Genomic DNA, 25,237 nt, shown 5'->3' on the forward strand with positions numbered 1-25,237 from the left:
AATGACATCCTGAAATAATAATAACCTCCCAGACAGCCTATAAAAATTGAATGGATTAATCAGTCACTATTATGCACTAGGAGGCACTCAGAGGTCTGTACAATTTCTTAAGTGTAAGTGTTGCTGGTATGTGTCCATAAAAGTATGTCTGAAAAGAATACACTGATTTTAAGGGTATTATTTAGGCTGTAAAAAATTTATATAGTCTAAACTACAATAACAATATAATCTACAACAAACTGAATTTTGCTACGGTAAATTATGATACATAAGAAAGAGGTTATCATACTGATGCAGTCTGATGCTGTGTTGGTAAGGGTGGTCTGGGAAGCATTACAATCAAGACATGAGGTGCTTCCATATGCAGTGGAGTACTTGTCTGCGCCACACGGGGAGCAAGGGGACAGTCCCGTTGTAGAGTAGAAGCCTGGTTCACACTTTCCTGTCAAGTCAAAAGCTAGGATTACTTTTAGTTATAACATTAAACAGTAAAGATAAATATAAGTCAACTGCTGGCAGTTATTACATGTTCGACTGAATGTTAAAGGCTTGAATGTATGACATAACAGGTAGATACTCTGTATATACAAAAGTAACCTACCTACATGGTGCAATCCCATCAACCAACAAAACCTCTGCTTGCATTTGTAAAAGAAAATACTAAACAGCAATCACATGAATAACCAAGACCATGACAACCTGTCAAGTCACTGAGTTTTGTCTACATATGTTATATATCTGCATTTCAGGCTATATTTTATATCTGCATATCAGGCTATGCCATATATCTGCATATCAGGCTATGTCATATTTCTACATATCAGGCTATGTCATATATCTGCATATCAGGATTGGTCATATATCTGCATATCAGGCTATGTCATATATCTGCATATCAGGATTGGTCAAATATCTGCATATCAGGCTATGTCATATTCTATATATCAGGCTATGTCATATTCTACATATCAGGCTATGTCATATATCTGCATATCAGGATTGGTCAAATATCTGCATATCAGGCTATGTCATATTCTACATATCAGGCTATGTCATATTTCACATATCAGACTATGTCATATTCTACATATCAGGCTATGTCATATGTCTACATATCAGGCTATGTCATATTCTACATATCAGGCTATGTCATACTCTGCATATCAGGCTATGTCATATATCTGCATATCAGGCTATGTCATATTTCTGCATACCAGGCTATGTAATATTCTACATATCAGGCTATGTCATATTCTGCATATCAGGCTATGTCATATATCTGCATATCAGGCTACATCATATTTCTGCATATCAGGCTATGTCATATTCTACATTTCAGGCTACATCATATTTCTGCATACCAGGCTTTGTCATATTCTACATATCAGGCTGTCATATTCTGCATATCAGGCTATGTTAAATTTCTGCATATCAGGCTATGTCATATTCTACATATCAGGCTATGTCATATTCTACATATCAGGCTGTCATATTATGCATATCAGGCTATGTCATATTTCTGCATATCAGGCTATGTCATATTCTACATATCAGGCTATGTCATATTTCTGCATATCAGGCTATGTCATATTTCTGCATATCAGGCTATGTCATATTTCTGCATATCAGGCTATGTCATATTCTACATATCAGGCTATGTCATATTTTACATATCAGGCTTTGTCATATTCTACATATCAGGCTTCATCATATTTCTGTATATCAGGCTATGTCATATTTTACATATTAGGCTATGTCATATTCTACATATCAGGCTATGTCATATTCTACATATCAGGCTGTCATATTCTGCATATCAGGCTATGTCATATTTCTGCATATCAGGCTATGTCATATTCTACATATCAGGCTATGTCATATTTCTGCATATCAGGCTATGTCATATTTCTGCATATCAGGCTATGTCATATTCTACATATCAGGCTATGTCATATTTCTACATATCAGGCTATGTCATATTCTACATATCAGGCTACATCATATGTCTGCATATCAGGCTATGTCATATTTTACATATCAGGCTATGTCATATTTTACATATCAGGCTATGTCATATTTTACATATCAGGCTTTGTCATATTTCTGCTTATCAGGCTATGTCATATATCTAAATATCAGGCTATGCCAAATTATTACATATCAGGCTATGTCATATTCTACATATCAGGCTATGCCAAATTATTACATATCAGGCTATGTCATATTCTGCATATCAGGCTATGCCAAATTATTACATATCAGGCTATGTCATATTCTGCATATCAGGCTATGAAATATGTCTGCATATCAGGCTATGAAATATGTCTTCATATCAGGCTATGAAATATGTCTACATATCAGGCTATGAAATGTGTCTGCATATCAGGGTATGTTGTATGTCTGCATACCAGGCTTTGTTTTATGTCTGCATATTCTGTTTTGTCACTGAGGCACATGCTCAAGGCTTTATAATATTATAGCAATTTGAAGATCTTTTACACTTACTCTGGCACATATCACTGTTGTAGGCCCCGACCATGTATGTCGAGAACCCTGCACTGCATTGGCTACAGGAGCTCGAGTCCTCTACGGTGCTGTACGACCCAATTGCACATGCAATACAGTTCCCAGTCCCAGTATCTCGGTAAGTGCCTCGGGAACATCTTTCTGCAGTAACAATTTTAAATCTTCAGATTGTGTCTTTCATGTAATCAATACTCTACTTATAAGTCATCTCTCAACTTTGGCTAAAAAAAAAAACGTTTGCCTAATTTTAGTCATCAACCTGGTTATCAGATAAAAATGATTTTGTGGTATTAACTCTAAAGGTATATTGAATTTAAAATGAATAATTTTTCATTTGTTGAAGGAAATGTTACTAAAGTGCCCACCTCTGATGGCGGTGATGGTAATACACGCTCCAGGGCCAATGGAAGCCACCTTTGATGTTGTGGAGCCCACAGCGCAGTCCACACATGCCCGCGTGTTTGTGTTGAAGTACTTTCCAATACCACAGGCAAAACATGGGGAAAGGCCATTTGGCGACTTAGACTCATAGCCATCTGGACACTTGTCTGAAACAGGCAGAAAAAGGCAATAACTCTTATGATGATGGAAAGACCTTGAAACTGAGGAATAAAAGCAGACGAAAATATAACTGGAAGTCAACTTAGACCAAGCTTAATCAATTTTTTTATCTGTATTTTGAAGTTTAGTAAATCTTAAAAGTATTTAATATAGAATTAATGACAATGTAACTTGTGGTTGTTAAATGACTTACCATAACACATGCTGACTACTGAAGAAATAGAACATGATTACTCACCAAAACACATGCTTACGGCAGTTGCCCCTCGTACAAATGTGCTCCTGAGGTTTCCACAGGAGGTGCACCTATTTTCAAACTGCGCGGTGTTGTACACTCCATATGTGCCATAATCGCAGAGTTCACAGGTTCCAGTTGCGTCACTCCTAGAGGTTCCAAGTGGACATTTCTCTGTAAAACAACAAAACTTTCAATCATGAATCATATAAAACATTCTCCATACAAAAAAAACACTTGAGAAATCACAGACATGTGAATCAGTTCATAAATACACACATTGTAAAAAAAATTATTAAAAAATACAATGAATTCAATCAAGTCTTTTTACTTTTAACGAACTGTTATGAACGTTTTGCTTAGCACATTTCAATAATGTTTATACAAATCAATATCAGGCTCAAAACCCCTTAAATGTACATGTACATTGTGGATACACTGATGCATTCAAATGTTATAGAACAGTGCATTAAGGATATACCCATCCCTTGAAGTTTAGTATCACATTAAAGGAAACAAAATGGTCTTTTGGGTCACATTATATATTTTAAAGTAATACAACACTGGAACCAATATTAATTGAAATGTACCAAATGACAGTGGTTTAAGAAACGTTGCATTTTTGTTTCCTTTAGAAGATTTTTTTTTCAGAGAATGAGATGTACTTGCAAAAGACTCTAAAACTTTATCTCATTTAAATCACTCTGGAGGAAAGTTCAGTTCAATAGTCCCCATGGTGTTCACTATTCTGGTCCATCAAATACCTTGTTTAAACCATATCCGTAAGTCATTTTTGATTTGACAAGTAATTGAGATACAGTTTTAAGATACAGGTATTAAAGAGCTTCCATGTCAAGTTTTATTTAATTTGGTCCATAAATAAATGAGCTGAATCACTTGGAATCTTTTCCAAAATGGAAATGTCACTTCCTAGAAAATGTGAATGTTGTCAATTCCACAACTCATTTGGCTTTTTAATGCTCATTTCACCGTAGTCCACGCCATATTTCAATTTAAGCTAATGATCCAAAAGTTAAAAATTGAATGGAATTAAGTGAATCATGGCCCATTTATTGGCGCCTTGTAGAAATGAGGCATTCTGTATGCACCTTTACATGAACTATCCCACCTGGAAATGACTGCCACATCCAGGAGATTTAAACAAACCATACTATTACCCAATGCCCTATGTAAATGTAATTCACTTTTTCCGACTGTTTTATAAATATGATCAGTTGTACATAAAGTGAATATTTTTCATGCGATATTGATGTTTGTTGTGAAACTTCAATATATTTGTTTTACAAAAGAATTTGTTCTTTCTGTGTTAGAACAAAAATATACAATCAGGTAATAAAACAGTCCTTGGTGTCGGGGATGACATTCTGAACTGTTGCCCTCGGCCTATAAGCACAGAAGTCATCCCCTCAACCTTGGGACAACAGTTTTGACTGTTACACAAATGCCCATGCAACAACATTATACTGTTCTGTCTAAAACATTTCTTTGCATTGGATAAACATAACTTTCCCCCTATATGTTTTTGAACTTAACTACATATTAAAGTGATACAATTATGAGTTTGGATGATGATAACCACTTAAAATAAAATAAGAAATTAATAAAAAAAAAATATTTTAAATTCTAACCCCCTCTATTGGGGCTTATAAAATATGACAATTTTTGCCAGTTTTGACTGGACCAATTCAGTTTCAAAATTAGAGCAGCCCTGTGCCTAATTTTGTGTGTTGCACTGGACTGGTAAAAATATTGACACTTTTTCACTATTGCCTTACCAGTGAGAGCGTATGCGTAGCTTGTGCTGCACGCAGCGCTGGAGGTAGATCCAGTTCCTTGTGTTGATGTTCCCGAGCCACAGGCGGTGCAAGTGGTGGATGAAGTTCTATAGTAACCTTTCGCACATGCAAAACAAGGCGCATAACCTGTTGCGGAGATGGTCCCACCAGTACATGGAGCTGAAATATCATTGAAACTATTAGCAATATGGCACATCAATAAAGCAACACAGCTCATCTTTGTCCCAATATATTTCATTTATTTTTTTCCAAAGATATTTCTATTATTTTGCAAAACATAAATTTCTGACATGTGTTATAAACAGCTTGTATCTTCTAACAAAATGCCGTCTTTACAAGTCCTACTGCCTTACCAGTTTAATGTTACAAATGGCCTTAGGTAGGTAATGTTTAGCAGCTCAACCATTCACATATCTGTTATCATTGTATTAATGTCCTGGATGATAATATCTCTAAGAGATGAAAGCAGCTACTTACCAACACAGTCTGAGATGGACCTAGAACCTGCCAAGTATGTTATTTGGTCATTCGGGCAGGAGGTACATACAGCACTTGAGAGGTCCCTATACTGGCCAACTGGGCATGCTAAACACCGGTCATCAGTAGCCGTCAGTGGCCGCACAGTTCCGGCAGGACAAGGCGCTGAATACAAGATATTAAAACACAGTTAGCCTATTTGTCACTGTTGTATAATGTTTTATCCTTGCAAGCAAAACATCACAGCATATATCAGGGTATATCTTTTGATGATACATTACTGTTTAAATGTACATAATCTCACAGTACCAACTATTACGCATATATAGTATATTATTGAATGTTAATTTGTATTTTGTTATGGCAAACCATGAAATCAGCATTTCCTCTAAAATACTACTGAAAAATTTCGGTTCAAAATGACAGTCAGTAAAAGTTGTAGAAATTGTAATACACAAACATTCATGAGACATTCAAACATTCAAAAACTATCCTCAACAGGTCATAAAAGTGTCTTAGTTAACATCAGACCAATGTGATCACTCTATAGCCTATCTGTTAATTAGCAGACGCTTGCTGTCGGTCCAATCACGTGTACAGTATTGGTAGGTAGCAGAAGACACAATTAAACAAACAATGTGTTAATTATGTGCTTGCAGCTATCCTGATTAAGTGTTAAAATTGGTCCATATATCACATGGCAAAATGCTATGTCATCCTCGATCATTACATGATATATATCCGTTTGTTGAATACCAAACTGTTAAATTTAAATTGTATTAAAGTACCATTGCTGCTTAGAAACGGTTGTAAAGATATATGCATTTGTCATTGTTTATCCCTGAAAGAATTAAAAATCCGAATTAATTAACCTTGTCATGTATAGGAGGATATCAACAGCGACACGCTTGATTAACTACATTTTCTGAAAGCTGAGTGCGCAACTTACATCCTTATATTTCACAGTAAAGAAAAAATTGTTGTTGATATCATACTTAGCTTGAAGCCCCGATTATAAATCTAGATATATATTATTATTCAAGATTATCAGTTGAATGAAAGGGTATTAATCAAATAAATCGTAATACTGTTTCACTTTTTGTCATCTGACTGCTTCCAGCCGGCCACAGTTAATTACGATTGCAAGCGTTCTTGTTAGAAACGCCGCAGAACCCGATGAGAATCTCATTTAAATTAAGCTTGTATCAATGACTATCTGAATCAGCTATACTGGCCCTAGAGCCCTCTTACAAACTGCCACATCACGAAAAAATATTGACAGAAAAAACTTGATTGAATGAACAAGCTGTTGTAAACAGGCGGACGCTCAGAGGCACAGACGACAGGCACTGTACTATTGAATAAGCTCTTCTGGCATTTTACCAGTAGAGCTAAAAACTGATAAATACTCTCAGTCAAATTTGGTTTAAATTTATGTTGACTGCTTAATTGTGTTTGGAAAATAAACTTTTGACATTTAAGATTTTTCAAGAAATTAAACCCAAGCCCAGAATGAAACCATAATTAACTTAATTTCAATACTGACACATCACTAGTTTGACTTTACCACTACGAATACCCAAACTTATAGGGTTCTTATTTCTTATGGCATAATCAAGATTTTATTGTATATACGTACCACATGAAGTCACTGTCTTGAAGAAGTTTGCAGGACAAGCAGATCTCCCGTTGACCAGGATGACATTATCAACATGTGCTATAGGGGGACAAACCACACCATTGTATGTCGTTACTGTGGCAATTCCAGCTTCAAGTGCATAGTTTCCATTGTTGATATTGCTTTCAATGGTATTTTCACACTTTACATAACTGTCAGCTAGGGTTGCTGTCATGTTGTATGTATAGGTCAATTGAACCTGTAAAACAATCATCTGGGTGTATACTGACCAACCATTTATGAAAATATTCAATAATGGCAATGAAGAAACAAGAATACTCATAGTCTACCATACTTCACAAAGAGATAAATCATTAAAATTCTTTCTTACTCTGTTTCGGTTAGATCCGCCACTTGTGGTGAGAAGCTCCCCTACTGTTGAGCTTGGCTGGAATTTGAAACTAAATGTGTTGTCAAACGTGTGAGCAGCCTTACATATATTTTGAAGCTGGGTTTGCTGGGCAATGAAGTCACTTGTACGACTTTTGTACACTTCCTCATAGTAACTGAGGCAACCTGTAGGGATATCGGTATACCCATCAGTGGCTTCATAAGTGTAGCGTAGAATTCCGGTGAAAACCTGCTCCTCGATGCCTGCCGCTGAAATATCAAACAGGATCATAATATATAAGCTTTAAATATCTTGATGCTTGTTCAAAGTTTGTCATTTGTCTGGTATTACAATAACTACATGGCATTTATTAAACAAGACTATGACAAATGTTGATTTTTTTCTCAAATATGGAAAGTCTTGTAAAACTTTATGATGCACTTTTACTCCAAAATAAGATAAATAACAATTAAGACAAATGTTTTAATTTATCAAAAATAATGAATAAATGTCGAAAACAATAGTTCTTTTGATGGATACTGAGTTTACTTTGAAATAAACGTGCAAAAAACACAGTATTTCTACCTTTTAAGACGATAGTAGATCACAGACAACTTTTTAGCATTCACCAGTCATCAAATATTTTTGCCTGTTCAGCTATTAAATACATGACTACAATTGCATTATCAGTAATGAATATTTTCCATGAATGCATTATTTAGTAAGTAGTTAAAGGTTTATCACTTAAAATTTATGTTTGTTATACATGTGTATGAATTTATTTTGAATAAGAGTGTCACTTTAAAGTTTAAACACTTTAAACATTGTATGTATTAAATGGGTTTTGATACAATAAAAATAAGTAAAGTAATGAACATCTATTGAATCAAGACAAGCAAGGAGGTTATATTGACATTCAGGAGGAGATCTATTGCTTCAAATCAGCTTATGAGTGAAATGACCAGTATGTCTACAAATGTTTGTACACAACATACTTTGGCTGACACAGTTTGTTATTTCGTGATTGGATGTGAACGATCCCCCATCGTTGCAGGTTGCTGTGATCTGATTGACTCCGGTGATGGGAAACGTATACCCCAAGTTACATTGCAACGTGCAGCTGTATCCATCAGGACCAGATTGGTTTACCACTCGGGTGCAAGTCTTCACACCGTTGTTTATGTTTGGCAATTTGAAGTAAGAGCAATCAGCAGCTAGAAATATAAGTTTTGGTTCACTGCATTTGTTTTTAAGTATTAAACAAAAGTAAAAATACTTCTGTTGGTGAACGATTCAACAGCAAGAACTTAGGCATGAATAAAGCAATCTTGCTGGTCATCAAAATAGTCCAGGAATTGATGCCCATTGATATCTTAATGGAGTTGACTATATATTTGGTAACAACTCTTCAAATGAGAGACCTGACAAAACTTAAATTATAAACACCTGAAAGTGAATTCAATATCAGAAAGCCATATACTCACAAACAACAGACACAAAGAAAGAACAGGTAGCAGCATTTCCCGCCAAGTCCACTGACTGAACGGTGACCCTAAATGGACTAGCATTCACACTAGTGGATGTAAATGTGCGTGACTGTGGGGAGTAGTTGAGGGTCGGAGGGGTGCCAGATGGCATTCCAATATCCTGGTTCCTGATGGGGTTGTACTGCGCGTTGCTGACAAAGTTCTCGTTAAGCACATCATCAATGTTCCCAAGTGTCAGGGTGAGTGAGTTGGGGCATTGCAGATCAGGCGGTGTCGAATCTTAAATGTAAATACAAATACATGGGTATCTCGTCTTTGTGGTACCAATAGTGTTAAAATAAAAATAACTCCTGTCCTCTGAGCAAAAAAGCCAACATATACAGACCTAGTTGTGTGTCTAAGATATTAAATAAGACAATTGTCCTTTGCTTAAGTGAAAATACACAGATGTGACATAGACAACTAAAACGGGTCTTTGTTGGAGGCAGTGTACCATGAATAAGCATAGTTTATCCAAGTACTTGGATTAATAAACAACTGGATCACAATACATTATGAAGGTACAATACTTCTAAATGAAAATAAACTTTTTCCTTCACATGACACAATATCAAGTCTATGAAGGAAATACACTAAATACTAGCAAATTCAGAAGCATACATAATCATCTATTCAACTGAGAAATGTGCTATTATCTGGTGTTTACCTCTAATACAGGCAGTAATAACATTTTCCTCTGCCCAGGCAAACCCGTTGCTGCATGTGACAGTCTTGGTGACACCTTGGTTACGGATCAGATATCCTGCATTGCAGGTCACTGTACAGCTGTAGCCAGTTACAGCGTCATTGATGCTGACCGGCACACAATTCTTTTGTCCCTGGCTAGGATCAGGGTAGGAATCTGGATGGCATGGTGGTGCTGTAATACAAAAGATTAAAAACTGTAAGTGATCCTGTTTTATTCTTTGGTTTTATTACTGAGTTATTAATTTTCGTTTCATTAAAACATGATATTATACATGTTACTATATGTAGTAATATTTAACTTTAGAAATGGGTTCCTGCCAAAATGATTAATGTTTCCACCCACGAGCTTATCACTGCACAGGATGGCAATTATGGCATAATTGCCTGATGAAGATGAGTGTGTGCACCATTATGTCATTTCAAAATGACTGACAAATACCAGGTTAGCAAAAATTTATACAAACAAGGCTTTTAAGCGATTTTAACCTAACTATCATAGCAAGGAAAGTGACACTAGATTTACCGTGAATGAAACTTCTTTGTTTCAGAAATGAACAGTCGGGTACAATTTTCACTATAGAATTATTTTTCTAATTCATATTGACCAAATACTTCTATCAACAATGCACTTTCAAAAAGAGAGAAACATTAAATTATAGACTTATGATTCATGCTATGCGGTTATGTGATAAAATGAATTGAGATTGAGAAGCGAATTCAGTTTTTTTGTGATATTGGGGGCAGGCCTCCTATGGGAGTGTAGGACTTCCAGACTAACTTCAGTATTGAACCCTTCATTAATTGACAGTCTAGACTATGTTGAAATAATTTGACCCTTCAACATTTCTAGTCCATATGAATCATAAGAAACTTCCAGGTTAAGAGTTTGTGCATAGCTGGGATGCAATCATTGCCAAAATAAGCATCAAGGTTAGCACATTTGGAAATATTGGGATTTTATTAAGAATTGTTCTGTTAAATGGTATAATTACTATGCAAATTTTAGAAGTTGTCAGAAAATTTCAATCAAATATTCTTTTTTTAATAAATCAAATGGATACCTAAGTGTAAGATTGCAATTTTACATTGCCAACACCAAAAGTAAATATGTTGCTTGAAGCATCTTTTGAAACTTTAACATTTAGTGCTCATGATGATGATGATTTTGTGATGAATTAAGCTCACAGTAAAACAATTCGCCTTTATCTTCTCCATACTGAATTGAGTGAATTTACGTGAAATTTTTGAAAACTTTTTACACATCGATGCAAGCCTATTAAACTAGGTATTTCTTCACCAGTGTTATATATGCAAGTAATCTTTTTGTACTAACGTTTAACAACAGCCTGGAATTGGCACTGTGATTGGAGTGATGCGGAGTCAGTCGCTGTTATTGTTACTGTTCTTGGTTGGTACCTGTCCCCAGTGCTAAGTGCCAGGGATTCTGGGTTGTAACTCAATGTTGTTAAACTGGCATCTAACACTGTGGGCTGGAAGTTACTGCTGACCAAGGTCCTCGTGTCCGAACCACCGAGGATCACCTCGATACTGTTTGGGCAGGTCAAAATGGGCACTTTTTCATCTGCAAACACAAACACAACATTATTACCATAATAAAATTCAATATCTCTTCAATAACTCAGATTTATTGTGTTTTGAGTAAATTCTCCCAAATTATATGTTTTATAGTACAAGTAGGCTATAAGGCCACACATGCTCTTTCAAATATGCTCATAAAAAATAGGTTATTAGGAATCAGGCCATAAATCATGGCTCTCCAATTATTGTGAGCAAATCGCTAACTTTGAGCTTGAGCAAATGTAAGGTGTTTGAGAATGTGTACCGTATTAATGATCATTGTAACAGTGAATGAAATGTTCCCATACCTTTGATACATGCTGAAATACGAGCTGGGGTCCAGTCTGGTGACACAACGTTCTTGTTACATGTGAATGTGGTTGTTGTACGTTGAGCAGTTGGGTACCCTGCAGTGCTTGTGTACAGAACATAGCCAGGGTCACAGGTCACGGTGCATGAGCGCGTGTTTGTCCCCTGGTCAAATGTGCAGGTCTTCGAAGAGGAAAGAGGATCTGGGAAGCTGAGTTCACTGCATACTTCAGCTGTAGTGAGACAAAAAAGCTGTTGCTAATGTTCCTCGAAAATTTGACGGAAAACAAAAAGAGAGAGCAAATAATTTGATAAGCTATATTAAATTGATAGAACATTCTCAGTAAAAAAATGCTTTCCAGAAGGCATTGGAGATTTCTTACCTGTGACAAATATCTGGCCTCGACATGTCGCACGGTTTCCGCTACTGTCCGATGCCTGGGCGGTGTATGTGAAGGTCTTGTACAGATCAGCAGCAGTGAAAGTATCTTGGATATTAGACGGTATGATGTTGAAAGAAGGACTTGTATCTTTGTCATCAGATATCAAAAATAGATTCCTTGTCAACTGATATGTTTGTGTGCTAGCAGGTGTTGCTAGTGTTATTATTTGCAGGATTGGGCAAGTGATAGTAGGGGGTGTCTCATCTAAAAATAAAAACAACAACATTTTTATGAACCAGGAAAGCTAATCTTTTTATCCAGTCATCATACAAACTTGATTAAGGTCAAATGGACTACCTGTCATCACTCAGCCTTTTGTAATCCCACAGTGGAATATTAATCTTTAACTTGCTGAATGATCTTCCATACTGATAATGAAGAGATGTTTTGCGTATCACTTTTTATTTTTTTTATTTAAATACACGCATGTTGGATTTTAAAAACAAATCAAACACTTAAATAAAGAAACCTCGAATGATGATTTGGATGGTGCAGGTTGCGGTGTTGCTGTTAAAGTCCTCAGCACGGAATACTACATTGAGGTCGTTAGCTACAACGTAGGTGGTGTAGGCGTTAACAGGTGTCCATGTGAAGGATTTAATGGCTGTATTGTCGGTTGGGTTGAGAGTTGGCAGGTACGTAGAGAGAAGTTCATTTCGCCGTACAACTATGGCCTGTGCAGGGCAGTCAGGAAAAACAGGGTCTGTGTTATCTATAAACAGTGACATGTATATAAATGATAAATAAGACAGCCTTTGTAGACTCATAAAAATTAAATTAATGTTTTTTTTGTAAAAAATTACTACACTATATCTGGTAAGTTTTGAGTCAATCAAGGGTGGTATTTATTATATTTTTACATCGCAGAAAAACTACAAATGTATAATATTTAATTGTTTTGATCTTGACATAATTTTTTCCCCTGTAGACAGAGAACTAAGAGGTGTTGTTGAATGTCATAGTCCAAATGTAGAGAAGTCTATGACAGGACTAACCGACACAGACGGGAGCATTAGAGCTGCTCCAGGTTGTTCCCTGGCATGTGATATTCTGTGGTGCTCCACTGATAACATAGCCTTGTCGGTCACACACATACGTGACAGTTGTCTGGTCACCAAAACTGCCCTCATTGGCTACAATGTTTCCTCCTAAAGGCAAGCCGGGGTCAGCACATGACTGGCCTGAAATTGGTCATGATTATTCAAAATGGTGTTCGCTGATAAGTTGAACAGAATATTTGAGAAATAGTTAAAATGTTTCATTTGGAGACAATGTTTTTGTTGCTTCTTGATTTGTACACATAGGTAGGTAATTTAAGTGACACTTATTACAAAGATAAATTTTGAGTGATAAACCTTTGACCTAAAAATGCATTTATGAAAAATATTAATTACTATGTATAAACAAAATTGTATCATAACTGGTGAGTCTTAAAAGATTTACAGTGATCAGCTATCATCGAATAACGTAGAAGTATTGTGATTTCTGTGCCTTTCTTTAAATTAACACAGTTTCCTTCATAAGAACCATTTTTTTCAATATTTATTTATCTTCTTCCATAAATTAAAACAATTGCATTAATTGTGGCATATCTTATTTTGGGGTAAGAGTGCTACTTAAACAATGAGAGCATAAATTATTTTTTGAAACTGTAATCACAGGTATTTTTCAAATTGTGTACTGGTGTTTGACCAAAGAGATCTGATGAGGTACAAAAACTTTATGTACCATATTTAATATCATTAAAATACAAATATTTCTTGAACAGGGTATGGCATTAGGTAAAGGTTTTTAGCCGTTAAGCCAACAGAGTGATCACTGTGACAAAATCTCTATAAATACAAAAACAACAAATTCTTCAGTTACCAAAGCAAGCAAGACTTCCAAAGTCCCAGTAACCCAGCTGGAGGCAACGAACGGTTGTGTCCTGCTCAGTCTGACTTAGCCCACTCCTACTATTGCCTGGGGAGCAAGTGAATTGGAACGAATCACCGAACTTCGTAATACCCGTCAGCACATTGTAGTTTGTTCCGGGGTACACTTGGGGGTTGCCACAATCCACCTCTGTAAAAAGAACACAAGGCTCAGTTTTAGTATTGTACAACATTTTAATTCCACCAGGTCTTTCTTTTCACATTTCTTTTGGTTTTTGGCCAGTTGAAAATTATTTGAAATTTGGGTCATCATAATATAATCATTAAAAAAACAATTTGGTACACTTTTGTATATCATACAAAAAAGCTAATATTGAACCCTTACAAAATTAAACCATTAGAGAGTTTTTATAAACTCTATTGACACTGATAAATTCTTCACTCTAGCAAAGCAAGTAAAAAAAGAACATTATTGTATTCAGTGACATCAGATCATTAAAATGAAAACTTTAAGCTTGTCTAGTACATATTTCGCAAGTGTTTGAACAATGATTGTAAAGAAGCATATGCACCATCAATTTGTTAAAAAATACACTAACCCCCACATTCATATGGAGATCCTGCATACTCATACTCGTCAGTAACTTTGTTATAGGTGCAGAACTTGTACTGGTCAAAGTTGATAGCGCCACCAGCCTGGGTGCAACTCAGAGTGAGGCGATCACCATAGTTGTTTGTTCCATTGAGTGTAGGTGGATTTTCCAGCCCTATCAGGCTCGGGGTTCTACATGTACGGCCTGCAAAGTTCATTTTCATATTTCATAACAAAAATTGTTAAGTTTATAGAATATTATCATTAAATTAGTTAAAACCAAAGCTATCATATTATTGTCAAAAATCTTTCCAAGAAATATACAAAATGTCCCCTTTATAATACATTTTCAAATCATGTAAAACCTTGTGATAAAAAACTTTCACCTTTAAGCTATCAACAAAAATTGACGATATTAGTTAAGAACTAATCTTACAAATGGGAGGAGAAAAGAGAGACTCTTGACACAGACAGGCCCCCAGTTAATCTTTAAGGACAAGGGGAGTTGAAGCCGACAACAACAACATGCACCAGCATCCTGCAAGAATCACAAAACTGGGAAATGTTGGTAGACCTGGGAAAAAGATTGAAGTTTCCCGAAAGTGGCCCATACCACCCTTTGGCCAGACATAGTTATTTGGTCCAGGACTCCAAGGCTGGTTGTATTGTTGGAACTAACAGGGAAGGGAAAAGTGAGGAGGAATAAGAGCTAAAGAAGGGTAAATACCAAGACTTGGTAAACACATGTAAAGAGAGGGGTTGGAAGACGTGAGTCTTCCGAGTGGAAGTTGGATGTAGAGGCTTTTCATCAAAGTCAGTGTGGAAAATGCTGGAAGTTGGCATCAAGTGTTGAGTCTGAAAGACCACTGTCAACGCTCTTCGGAGAGCTGCAGAGAGAGCGTCCAGTTGGCTCTGGTAACGACGCAGTGAACCAACTTTGAAGCCAAACTAGACAATGTAGTGACTGATCACCACTATTTCAGTGGCGTGGTAAATAATAGCTTACTCGTGCATTCTGGCGGGGTGGAGCTCCATCCATTCTGCTGACACTGAATGAGACTTCTGCGAGGGTGGAAGCCAATATCACATTGGTATTCTATCCAGTCACCATAGAGATGGTTCTCACGCTGTGTCAACAGATGGCCATGCAGTATAGTGGATTTTGGCTTTGGGCATGACATCACTGGAACAGTTACAATGACATAAAAGGATTGTCAAACTAATTAGAATCAATTTGCCTGTGTCATGTTAAATGAAGACATGAATCAAAACATTTTATTTTTTCAGTTACCATGGAAATACAGAGTATCTGAATGTACTTAAAAGGACTATATAAAAATCGCCAATTGAGATTGAAATATTATCATTTATGCTTGTATATAATATTGCTTTCTTATACAGTCAAACCCCACTCAAACTACATTTATTTCATATTCCAGGTTGGCTCAAACTGACTGGCAGACACTTGTTCTGTAATGGTCAAGAATGACTCTATCTATTTTTAATACTGTTGAAGTTGAAGAGGAATTCAATTTTCTCCTTATTAGTGACCAATACAAAAGATTTTACCTACTTAATATATCTAATAAATATTTGATTACCCTGACATTCCACTAATTTCATGTCCTACTACTAGAAAAACGATTAAAGATATTGCTTCATATATAATATATTACATGCATTACTGGAAGAAAGATCGTTATTGGATATCTCATATGTTCTCTTAGCATGAATATGTACTATGTTTCTTGACTATTTGTTGATGTTGTTGCAATGTATGGTCTTTTGTCTCCATCATATTGTATCTATTGTTACTGCTTATGTGTGTATTCACAAACGCCAATGTATTTGTTCACATGGTGTATCAGCCGCCAGAGGCCTTAATCACAAACAAATGTAGGAGTCAAGATGCATTAAAAACAGACAAGAATATATACACCTATCCTGACACAGTCACACCATCAAAACATTCAAACATATTTACAACAGCTTTGAAATTGCAGCAAAACTAGAGCTTACAAAGACCCTTCATTTATGATTTATAGTTTAAGGTTTTCTGGGAATTTATAATGGCAGGAGAAAGACAAAATTTTATGTTGTACATACAGACACAGGAGTGGTTGATGTGGTATGTGTCCGTGGACAAGGCTCCTGTCTCCACAGTCGGTATGTTAAGCCCTGATGTGCCATCTGCTGTGTACAGTACATACGGCAGATTGCAAGTGCACTGGTACCCAGGATTTTGGTTAATGCAGCCGCCATCACACATGTCAATGTCATCAGTACATTCATTTATATCTGAAATACAAATCATCCTGCAATAAGACAAACTCTAAGCAGCATAACAGTTTTTCTAGAAACAAAAATCTTGCACAACACAAAAAAACAAAGGATATGAGCACAAATTATTTACATTCAGTATAAAATGTAGTCCATTATAAAATAGAAAAACAACACACAAAAATAAAAGCAAGAATATCTGTTGAGTTTATCCCCTATCTTTAAGCAAAGTGAATGGAATGGAAATCTAGTATTAGTTAAATATTCATAATATATTATAAAATATTCTGAACAGAAACAAAACGAAACCGCAATACCCCTGCAGAGTGATGGACTTTTATTAATTTTGAAATTGTTTGAAGTAAAAGAATAAAATATATACAGTGCAGCATTTAGATTTGACCAAGTAACCTAGTTTTTGACCACACCTTTCCAAGTTTCAAATTAATAAAATATTTAATTAAGGCAAACATTCAGATTTAGTTTCATGAAGATTGGACAAGAAATATTGCAAAAATATAGCCTTAGAGTGTTCACAAGGTTTTTTCTTAAATTTGCCCTTTATAAGAGACAATTATTCTGATTAAATCATGATTTATCTAATTACCTTTTGTTTAGGCCATGTAACCCACTTTTGAAATACACCAAGATTGCCTCAAGGGTAAACTGACCACAGTTTGAATAAGCCTAACCAATCAATGCTAATATTTGGTTCCAGACACGATTTTTCAAAGATTTGACGGAGTTTTGACCTACTTCTAAAAGCATTTGGGAATTTACCAATGAAAACATTCTGTCCAAGTTTGAACATTATCCAATTGGTTCCAAACAGACATGTGACAGATGGAAGGAATGACTGACCAACAGATAACGTCAAAACAATGTGGCATGTATTATAGTAGGACTTAATGACTTTGTACCTGTGCAAGTTCTCTGATTACTTTCCAGTCGATAGCCTGGTGAGCAGGTACAGTAGAATGAACCCACGGTGTCATGACAGATGCCGTTAATACATGGAGAACTACTGGTACACTCATTCTCGTCTGAAATACATGGATACAGTATAGCAGTGACAAGACAAATATTTATAAATATTTCAACTCAAATTCCATTCCTTAAATGGTCTGCATTTCGGCAATTGCGTTCATCAATCAACATCTTCGGATATGTTCAGATCACAATTCTTCACATAACAATATACATGAAAAGTTTGAAAACTATTGATTTTGTTATTGTTTGTATTTAACTCAGCAGGTCCCGTAAAATATAAATCAACATATTAGGAAGTGCTAAGTTATTAAATTTTAAACGTTTTGTTGCCAAAAGTGTTTTAATTTTACGTTTAAAAGTGATTTCAATTGGTTGATCTTTTCCCGCGTTATCGTGACGTCATCCGAAAAAAAATGTTTCCAGTAACAGTTGGGTCGTCCTATTTACAGAATGGGTAAAAAAGGATTACTGAAAGGTAATCCGAAATTAAATGAAGTATTTTTTTAACGTTTCTTGAATAATATAATGAACTATTGGTGTAATTATAAGGAATGTATTGCGGGTTTGATGTCATTATCGGGGATATGAACGCAATTGGGCTGGTCTAAGTGTGTGGAGTCCAAAGGATAATGACATCAGCCCCGCAATTCATTCCTTAAAAGGCTTTAGTTTACATTTATTACACATTTGATTAATTAAAATGAATAAATTTACACAACAGCATTGAACCTGAAAGGACTTAGGGTGTCAGGGGAGGGGGTCGCCTCCCCAATATTTTGACTGATCAAAACCAACAGCAAAATACTAAAAATTTTATATTATATTTACAGGGAATTTGGCAATTAACAAAACGTTTATCGATATTGTATCAAACACTGTTCATCAAAGAGTAGAGTAAAATATACCAATGACAATATGTGCAAACTGCAGATGACTAATTATATGAATTGTATGGTGACATGTCTGTCTTTTTCAGCAAAAAAGCCTCACTTTTTATGAAAAAAGGCAGCTCTGGCGTTTTATAAAAGAATTTAGCTTTTTGGCCAATACTGCCCAAAGGTGTGCTTTAAAAAAAAAAAAATACTAAGCTTTTTGGCTTATACTGTCAAAATTTGCACATATTTGACCAAAAAAAGCTCTTCATAAAAAAGCTTAGCTTTTTTACCAATACTGTCAAAAACTGCACTGATATTTTCACTTTCTTGATCACTTCCAAATCAAAATTCAGCCTGAACCGGACAGGAATAAAAAATTCAATAACCTCATTTGGAAAATTATGTTATGTTTGCATACTGTTTGGATTATTTTTTCTAAAAAACTACAATTCACGTAGTAAATATAGTACAAACAAGTACACAATCAAACAAAATAACCAAAGAACATACTTGTACAGTTGGGCATAGTTGAGACAGTTCTGTTAGCCTCACAGCGGACAAAGTTCACGGCAGGGTTCTCCAGAGTGTAGCCGTTGTTACACAAAACATTCACGTTCGTCATGTAATCAACAAGATCATTAGGGCTTCTATTGCTGTACTGACCATTCGGAATCTCGGGCAGTTGGCACTTGAGCACTGTATGAGAAAATAACTGACTCTAACAGATGACAGATACATTATTGCTATTATGAAATAAAAGTAAAAAGCTTGTAGTGAGCATTAAATTGGTTTGTTTGTTACTTTCATTTGTTTTATTGCATATTAACAGTCAGACAATTTTAATAATTATATTTTGTCTCACATTTGTACAAAATATACAGTATGTATTTTATCATCTATTATCATGAGAAACCTACGTGTGCAAGTTGGTTTGGCGTTGCTCCACTGTCCTTGAGTGTTGCAGTGCACTGTGGGAATGCCGACGAGTTCATAGCCATCATCACATCGGTATCGGTAAATTGTGCCAATCTCAACCCCATTACCGTCCACTATCTCTCCTGTGCCATCAACAATGGCGGTGTTGATTGTGTTCGCTGGACATGATGCAGCTGAAGAGAAATGTATGTATATTATTATTATCCAAGATTCATTATCATTTATGAGTTCTGCAACAAAATACCTTACTATGCTAGCATTTTCTTTTCACATAAAATTGAAAACTACCATGCATGGATGCGTGGATTAATCAAATCATACAATTTATGAAAACTGAGTGCCTATTGTTTAACTTAAAATCTTATCCCCAAAAGTACTCAAAATTAATCTACCTATACACTGAGGAGGTGAACTCCACTGCCCATTGGACTGGCATGTAATGGTGTTAGATCCACTGATAGCTGACCCCGTGAAACACTGATACGTTGCCGTATGGCCGAAGGTGGAGCCAGTTGAGGACTCAATGTAGCCATTGTTGATGTTTGGCACATCACCACAGTAGTTGGCTATATTAATGCATACACCACAGTAGTTGGCTATATTAATGCATACACCACAGTAGTTGGCTATATTAATGCATACACCACAGTAGTTGGCTATATTAATGCATACACCACAGTAGTTGGCTATATTAATGCATACATTAATGAAATACTTTTAAGAGGCTATATATTAACTATTAAAATATGAATGTGAATATCACTGGCCCTATCAAAGACCAACAAAAATATTTAATTCATATTATATATTACAAATAATTACAATGTACATCATTGTTTCATGACATCAAAATTCCATTTCCAAACATTCTCTTCTTATAGTGAAGACTGTTAAAGTACAGACCTAAAATAGTAATCTGAAGTTAAAACATTGCCAAAGAATGTAATTCATCTTTTCATGGTAATATAAGTATTTTAATTATTTACGTGTGCATCGGGGAACTTGAAGGTAGTTCTCCCACAACCCAGCATAGCCACAAGTTAGAGTGACAGAGCTCGGATTGTTTGGCAGTTGCTGCTGTTGGAAAGAGTATCCAGGCTTGCAGGTGAGTGTCATGGAGGCCTTATAGTAGGTCAATGCCTGCGGGGAACTCAGCAGTGTGTTTGTGTCAAACATCGGGTCCGGACAGCCTGATACATGACATTCAAACTTCTCAATGTTTTACTTTAAAACCACTATACATATACTAACATTTTTAAGTACTGTATGTCTTTGAGGTTAAGTCATTTGAGTATGTAAATAAGAAAAGATCACACACCTCATATGAAAATGCTTTGATCAAATTAGAATATCATGCAATTTTTCTACAATTAACAGACAATGAAAATAAACCTTGACAAAAAGAGAGAGTACCTTTTGACCATGTTGCCTTAAATCCTCTCTCAGAGCGAATTGAGGAGGATTTGAACCTGAGCACCACCTTTCCAGTGGGGGCAATAATGGTCTGTGAGCGGAGTTGTGTAGTGTTGAAACCCATGCCGCTATGCAGCGGTACATTGTTGTCATAGATCTGCCAAAAAAGAAATATCTTACTTGTATCCTTTGCTATATACTTTTCATTATGTCTTATAAAGTGTTCTTTATATTAAAGTGAGCAAAACATTGCACCTAGAATTAAATATTTCAGTAATAGTGACTTTGAGCCTTACGGCCTCAAACAAAATCCCATGAAAGGTTTCTATAAAGTATTTCTATATACCAAGTATGGCGCATTATGTCAACCCAAACTATAGTTATTCAGTACTAACCATTTTTCTATTTTTAGAAACAGTGACCTAGACTTTGATCATTACTCTCAGAGGCTGCAAACACAATCCCATAAAAGATCTCTTTAAACTCTTCCTTTACACAAAGTTTGGTCATAATATGTCAACCCTAGCTTAAGTTATTAAATACAATGCATTTTTCTGTGTTTTTTGAAACACTGACCTTGACCTCACCCCTTGAGGCCCAAAATGCAAACCCATATATTATTAAGTGAAAATGCCACTTCGCCTTGAAACTTTAACCAAATGCAGATGCTGAAGCTAATGATAACGCCAACGCCAGGGAGAGGAGTTAAGCCTTCATTTTCTTGAAATAGTCGAGCTAATTATTCAAATCTTTTGAAAAAAAAAAAGAAATACATGGAAAAATGACCAGTAATGACTCCAAAAACACACAGTCATCATATTCTTAATAGTCATAAACAAAGCATAACACCAGTCCTTTAAAGAACTTAAGAATAGTTCTTTTATCTTCTAAAAATGCAAAATACAAACTTGCAAATCCTACAACCAAGTTACGCGATATTACCTCTAGTAAATCAGCATTGTTACGGCGGTTGGAATCTTCATCGCTGAGTTGCAAGTCAGAGTCAAAATAGAGGGCAATAGGCTCGTCCACGTTCAGAATCCACTCACAGGTCAGAAAGTTCGGGTAGTTGATCATGCCGTTGTACCCAGGTGTAAACAGCTCACCCCACTTGCCATTGCTAGTGAATGTGCAGCCTGTAAATTTAACCATGGCAGTTTCTTGAGATACTTGATTGCAATAGTATTTCAAATATATGAATTCTTGTTAACCCAAGATATCAATCTCCCAATATTTACATTTTGCTAGGGTTCAATCTCCAATGCTTGCAACAAACAGAACATGGGAATCAAATTTAGCAAAAGAGTTTAGTCCCTTAATTCATACGACAGAAAATTTAAATACAGCATCTTGTTTTGCAACAGCTGTTTAAGTGTTCTTGCCAATTTTTGAAAATATTAATTAAAATTAAATATTATTTAAGTTAAGTGAACCATTTGTATTCCAATAATACCAATTTCTGTAAAACTTAATTTAAAATATATCTTCAGCTGCCAAGCTCCTCAATGATAACTCAAAGACTTGTTAATGTGATAAGCTGCTAATCCAATGGAATCCTGTATGTAACCAGTCAGTGTCTAACATTATTGAACATTCTTACCTTGTTTGTATGTGATGATGAAGTTTGTAGTGGTGCTGAGCTCTTCTCCTGTGCGGATGAATATGGAGATGGCATTGCCAGTTGAGTGGAATGTATAGTAGTTTTTGCACTCCTTACAGAGCGTGCCAAGGAGCTTGTCTGATGCAGAGTCCCCATCAAAAATCATCACAGAGTCACCTTGGTTCAGACTCAAGGCGTCCACCTAGTGGATGAGAAACGGAATTCTGACCATTGTATGTAAGCAGTGATTCATTTTGCTGCATTTCAAATGTTTTATACTTATTTATTGCCGATGGACCCATTGTTCTTAGACATTTGTAAGATGTTGTACTCACGAGCTCATGAGCCAATACGACTATGTGTATGAGAGTAGGTTCAAGCAGATATGAAACTGAATAATTGCTGTACACATATTGAATATGACAGCTAATATTTAGTCTTAAAATTCAATGAACCATTTAATTCCTTACCAAACAAATGTTCACCCTTAATGATAAAAACAATTTACAAATAATATTTGCACCAAAGTTCTTCAAATCTTGAAAAAACTTCATTGACAATAAGAGTACTTAAAGCTTTATTTTGATTGACTGTTGATATATTCATTAAAATTATACAAAAACACTATATCAGTTTAATACATTGTATACAAGTGTTCATAAACAATGTGTCACAAAAAAACAGTCTCTTTTCTTGTGTTTACCTCAACAGTGATAAGCTGACCACGCTGATATTTGTCTTGGGCCGAAATTACAATGACATAGTCCTTCTGTCCCAGGAAGGCATTGATACCCGCAAATTGGAATCTGTCAATTGTATACTGCTTTTCTTCATTGGTAGCTGTCAGTTCTTCATACAAGCCGGTGCTGGACGCAACTACATACAGAAATTTCATCATGCAGAACAGTTTAATACAACCTTCTCATTTTTTCTTGTATAAAATATTTATAGTAAAATTTTTATCTTATGTTACAATTGTACCCGTACTTAAAACCACAGAAAGTTTTTTTTGTTAAACTAAGCATATTGTACCAGTACCATCGCATACTGTACAGGAAACACTTAAGGTATGTGCACTGGCTATAATCCAAATATGAAACATGTGGCCAATTGTTCAGAACTTTGTTAATGTCATCATTGTAAACTTTCATTCTTTTCTAGAAGGTTTATGGATACTATTGTGATCTGCATTATTTCTAACAAGATTTGAGACAATGGTTTCCGCTGTACTTGTTTTAATTGAAATATAAGAGCATAAATTATCATTAACTATTTTTTTTTAACTTAACAACAATGTCATTGACCTTCAACAAAGTTCTGAATAATCTGCTTATTGTCTCTTAGGTACCAAAATTCATGTTTATAAGTTAGGTGAAATGTAACAATAAATGATTATTATCAAGAAAAAATAGTTAGGGAGATTAACAGACATATTGTCGGAAATAAAAATGATGATGAGAAAATACAAGGTATGATCATACAGCTGCCGTATGTGCCTGTGAAGCCAGAAGCTGTGACGACGTTGTCCGTGGAGAAGACGATCACCATCAGATTGTTGTAGCTGCGGTACTGCTTGGTACCCTGTTGTCCCGATAACCGAGCTACAACCTTTGCGCCTGTAGGGTTCAGACTGCCAACGTATACAGTGGCAATGTCAGCATTGAACTCGGTATTAAAATTGTTCAGCTGAAAAGCAATAATACTTGTATATGACGTATATCATATAGACCAGTAGCGAATATTTAAATATCTAAATTACCCCGTAAGCATTCTAAACTAGCTACAATCAGGGAATAGCACATACAATGATATGTTCAATTATATACAAAATTCAGTGCATATGAAAAAATAGTTCCATTTTTACTTTGTGTGCTCATTTCCAAGCCCTCATAATACTCAAACTCGCAAGTTTTCATCAAACCTATGAAGTTTTGAATACCAACAATCAAAATCATGGTATCTCACTAGCAGCTTTATTTAAAATAAGTATAAAATAGGCACAGACAGAGGTAATATTCAAAATTCAAAAGCCAAACCTCCACGTTGGCGTTTGTTCCGTCAGGGGTCTGAATTGCCCAAGTATATGTTTTGGCATTGGCATAGACAAAGTTTGCAAGCTGTCCATTACTCCCTTTGTGGTAAAATCTGTTCAGAGAAGCTGAAATTAAAAACATAAGTTGGAGAACAACCTTTGTTTCATTGCAGTGCATTGAATTGTAACCTCCAATCAATGAAGCAGATACTTGAATACAAAGTTACAAAATAACTGTGATTCACATAAATATCTGCTTTAAAGTCCTCAAAGTCTTAAAGTTGAATAAAGGGTTTTCATGTCTCCAACCAATTTTGAAGAAACAAGAGTGCTGCGAAGCCAATGCAAATACTTTTTTTAGTCCAAAAGGTGCACTACTTGACAATTATTACATCAGAGTTATTGCCCTTGCTGTACATGTGTATATTGTCTCTTGAAACATGTGTACCTAGTTTC

The 25,237-nt window shown here is 35.6% G+C and overlaps 1 protein-coding gene across 4 annotated transcripts in view; it reads right to left on the minus strand.

Moving 5' to 3' along the window:
• LOC128206514 (uncharacterized) overlaps window positions 1–25,237 on the minus strand; it is an 89,179-nt gene that overhangs the window by 51,780 nt on the left and 12,162 nt on the right. For all 4 annotated transcript variants that reach the window (XM_052909074.1, XM_052909050.1, XM_052909066.1 and 1 more), the window contains exons 6-36: window positions 24,786–24,907; window positions 24,231–24,435; window positions 23,453–23,625; window positions 22,750–22,951; window positions 22,092–22,285; window positions 21,150–21,306; window positions 20,723–20,926; window positions 20,129–20,302; window positions 19,718–19,909; window positions 19,311–19,496; window positions 17,856–17,978; window positions 16,762–16,953; window positions 15,662–15,838; window positions 14,663–14,860; window positions 14,056–14,253; window positions 13,185–13,370; window positions 12,659–12,901; window positions 12,130–12,393; window positions 11,746–11,979; window positions 11,193–11,441; window positions 9,819–10,031; window positions 9,110–9,391; window positions 8,621–8,839; window positions 7,626–7,894; window positions 7,256–7,493; window positions 5,617–5,781; window positions 5,119–5,298; window positions 3,326–3,496; window positions 2,892–3,074; window positions 2,506–2,667; window positions 290–442 (exon numbers count right to left, since the gene is read on the minus strand). In XM_052909074.1, coding sequence (XP_052765034.1) covers window positions 290–442; window positions 2,506–2,667; window positions 2,892–3,074; window positions 3,326–3,496; window positions 5,119–5,298; window positions 5,617–5,781; window positions 7,256–7,493; window positions 7,626–7,894; window positions 8,621–8,839; window positions 9,110–9,391; window positions 9,819–10,031; window positions 11,193–11,441; window positions 11,746–11,979; window positions 12,130–12,393; window positions 12,659–12,901; window positions 13,185–13,370; window positions 14,056–14,253; window positions 14,663–14,860; window positions 15,662–15,838; window positions 16,762–16,953; window positions 17,856–17,978; window positions 19,311–19,496; window positions 19,718–19,909; window positions 20,129–20,302; window positions 20,723–20,926; window positions 21,150–21,306; window positions 22,092–22,285; window positions 22,750–22,951; window positions 23,453–23,625; window positions 24,231–24,435; window positions 24,786–24,907 — 6,108 coding nt within the window. The remainder of the gene's footprint in view (window positions 1–289; window positions 443–2,505; window positions 2,668–2,891; window positions 3,075–3,325; window positions 3,497–5,118; window positions 5,299–5,616; window positions 5,782–7,255; window positions 7,494–7,625; window positions 7,895–8,620; window positions 8,840–9,109; window positions 9,392–9,818; window positions 10,032–11,192; window positions 11,442–11,745; window positions 11,980–12,129; window positions 12,394–12,658; window positions 12,902–13,184; window positions 13,371–14,055; window positions 14,254–14,662; window positions 14,861–15,661; window positions 15,839–16,761; window positions 16,954–17,855; window positions 17,979–19,310; window positions 19,497–19,717; window positions 19,910–20,128; window positions 20,303–20,722; window positions 20,927–21,149; window positions 21,307–22,091; window positions 22,286–22,749; window positions 22,952–23,452; window positions 23,626–24,230; window positions 24,436–24,785; window positions 24,908–25,237) is intronic.

Source organism: Mya arenaria, chromosome 2 (genome assembly GCF_026914265.1).
Source record: "Mya arenaria isolate MELC-2E11 chromosome 2, ASM2691426v1".
Lineage (NCBI taxonomy): Eukaryota > Metazoa > Mollusca > Bivalvia > Myida > Myidae > Mya > Mya arenaria.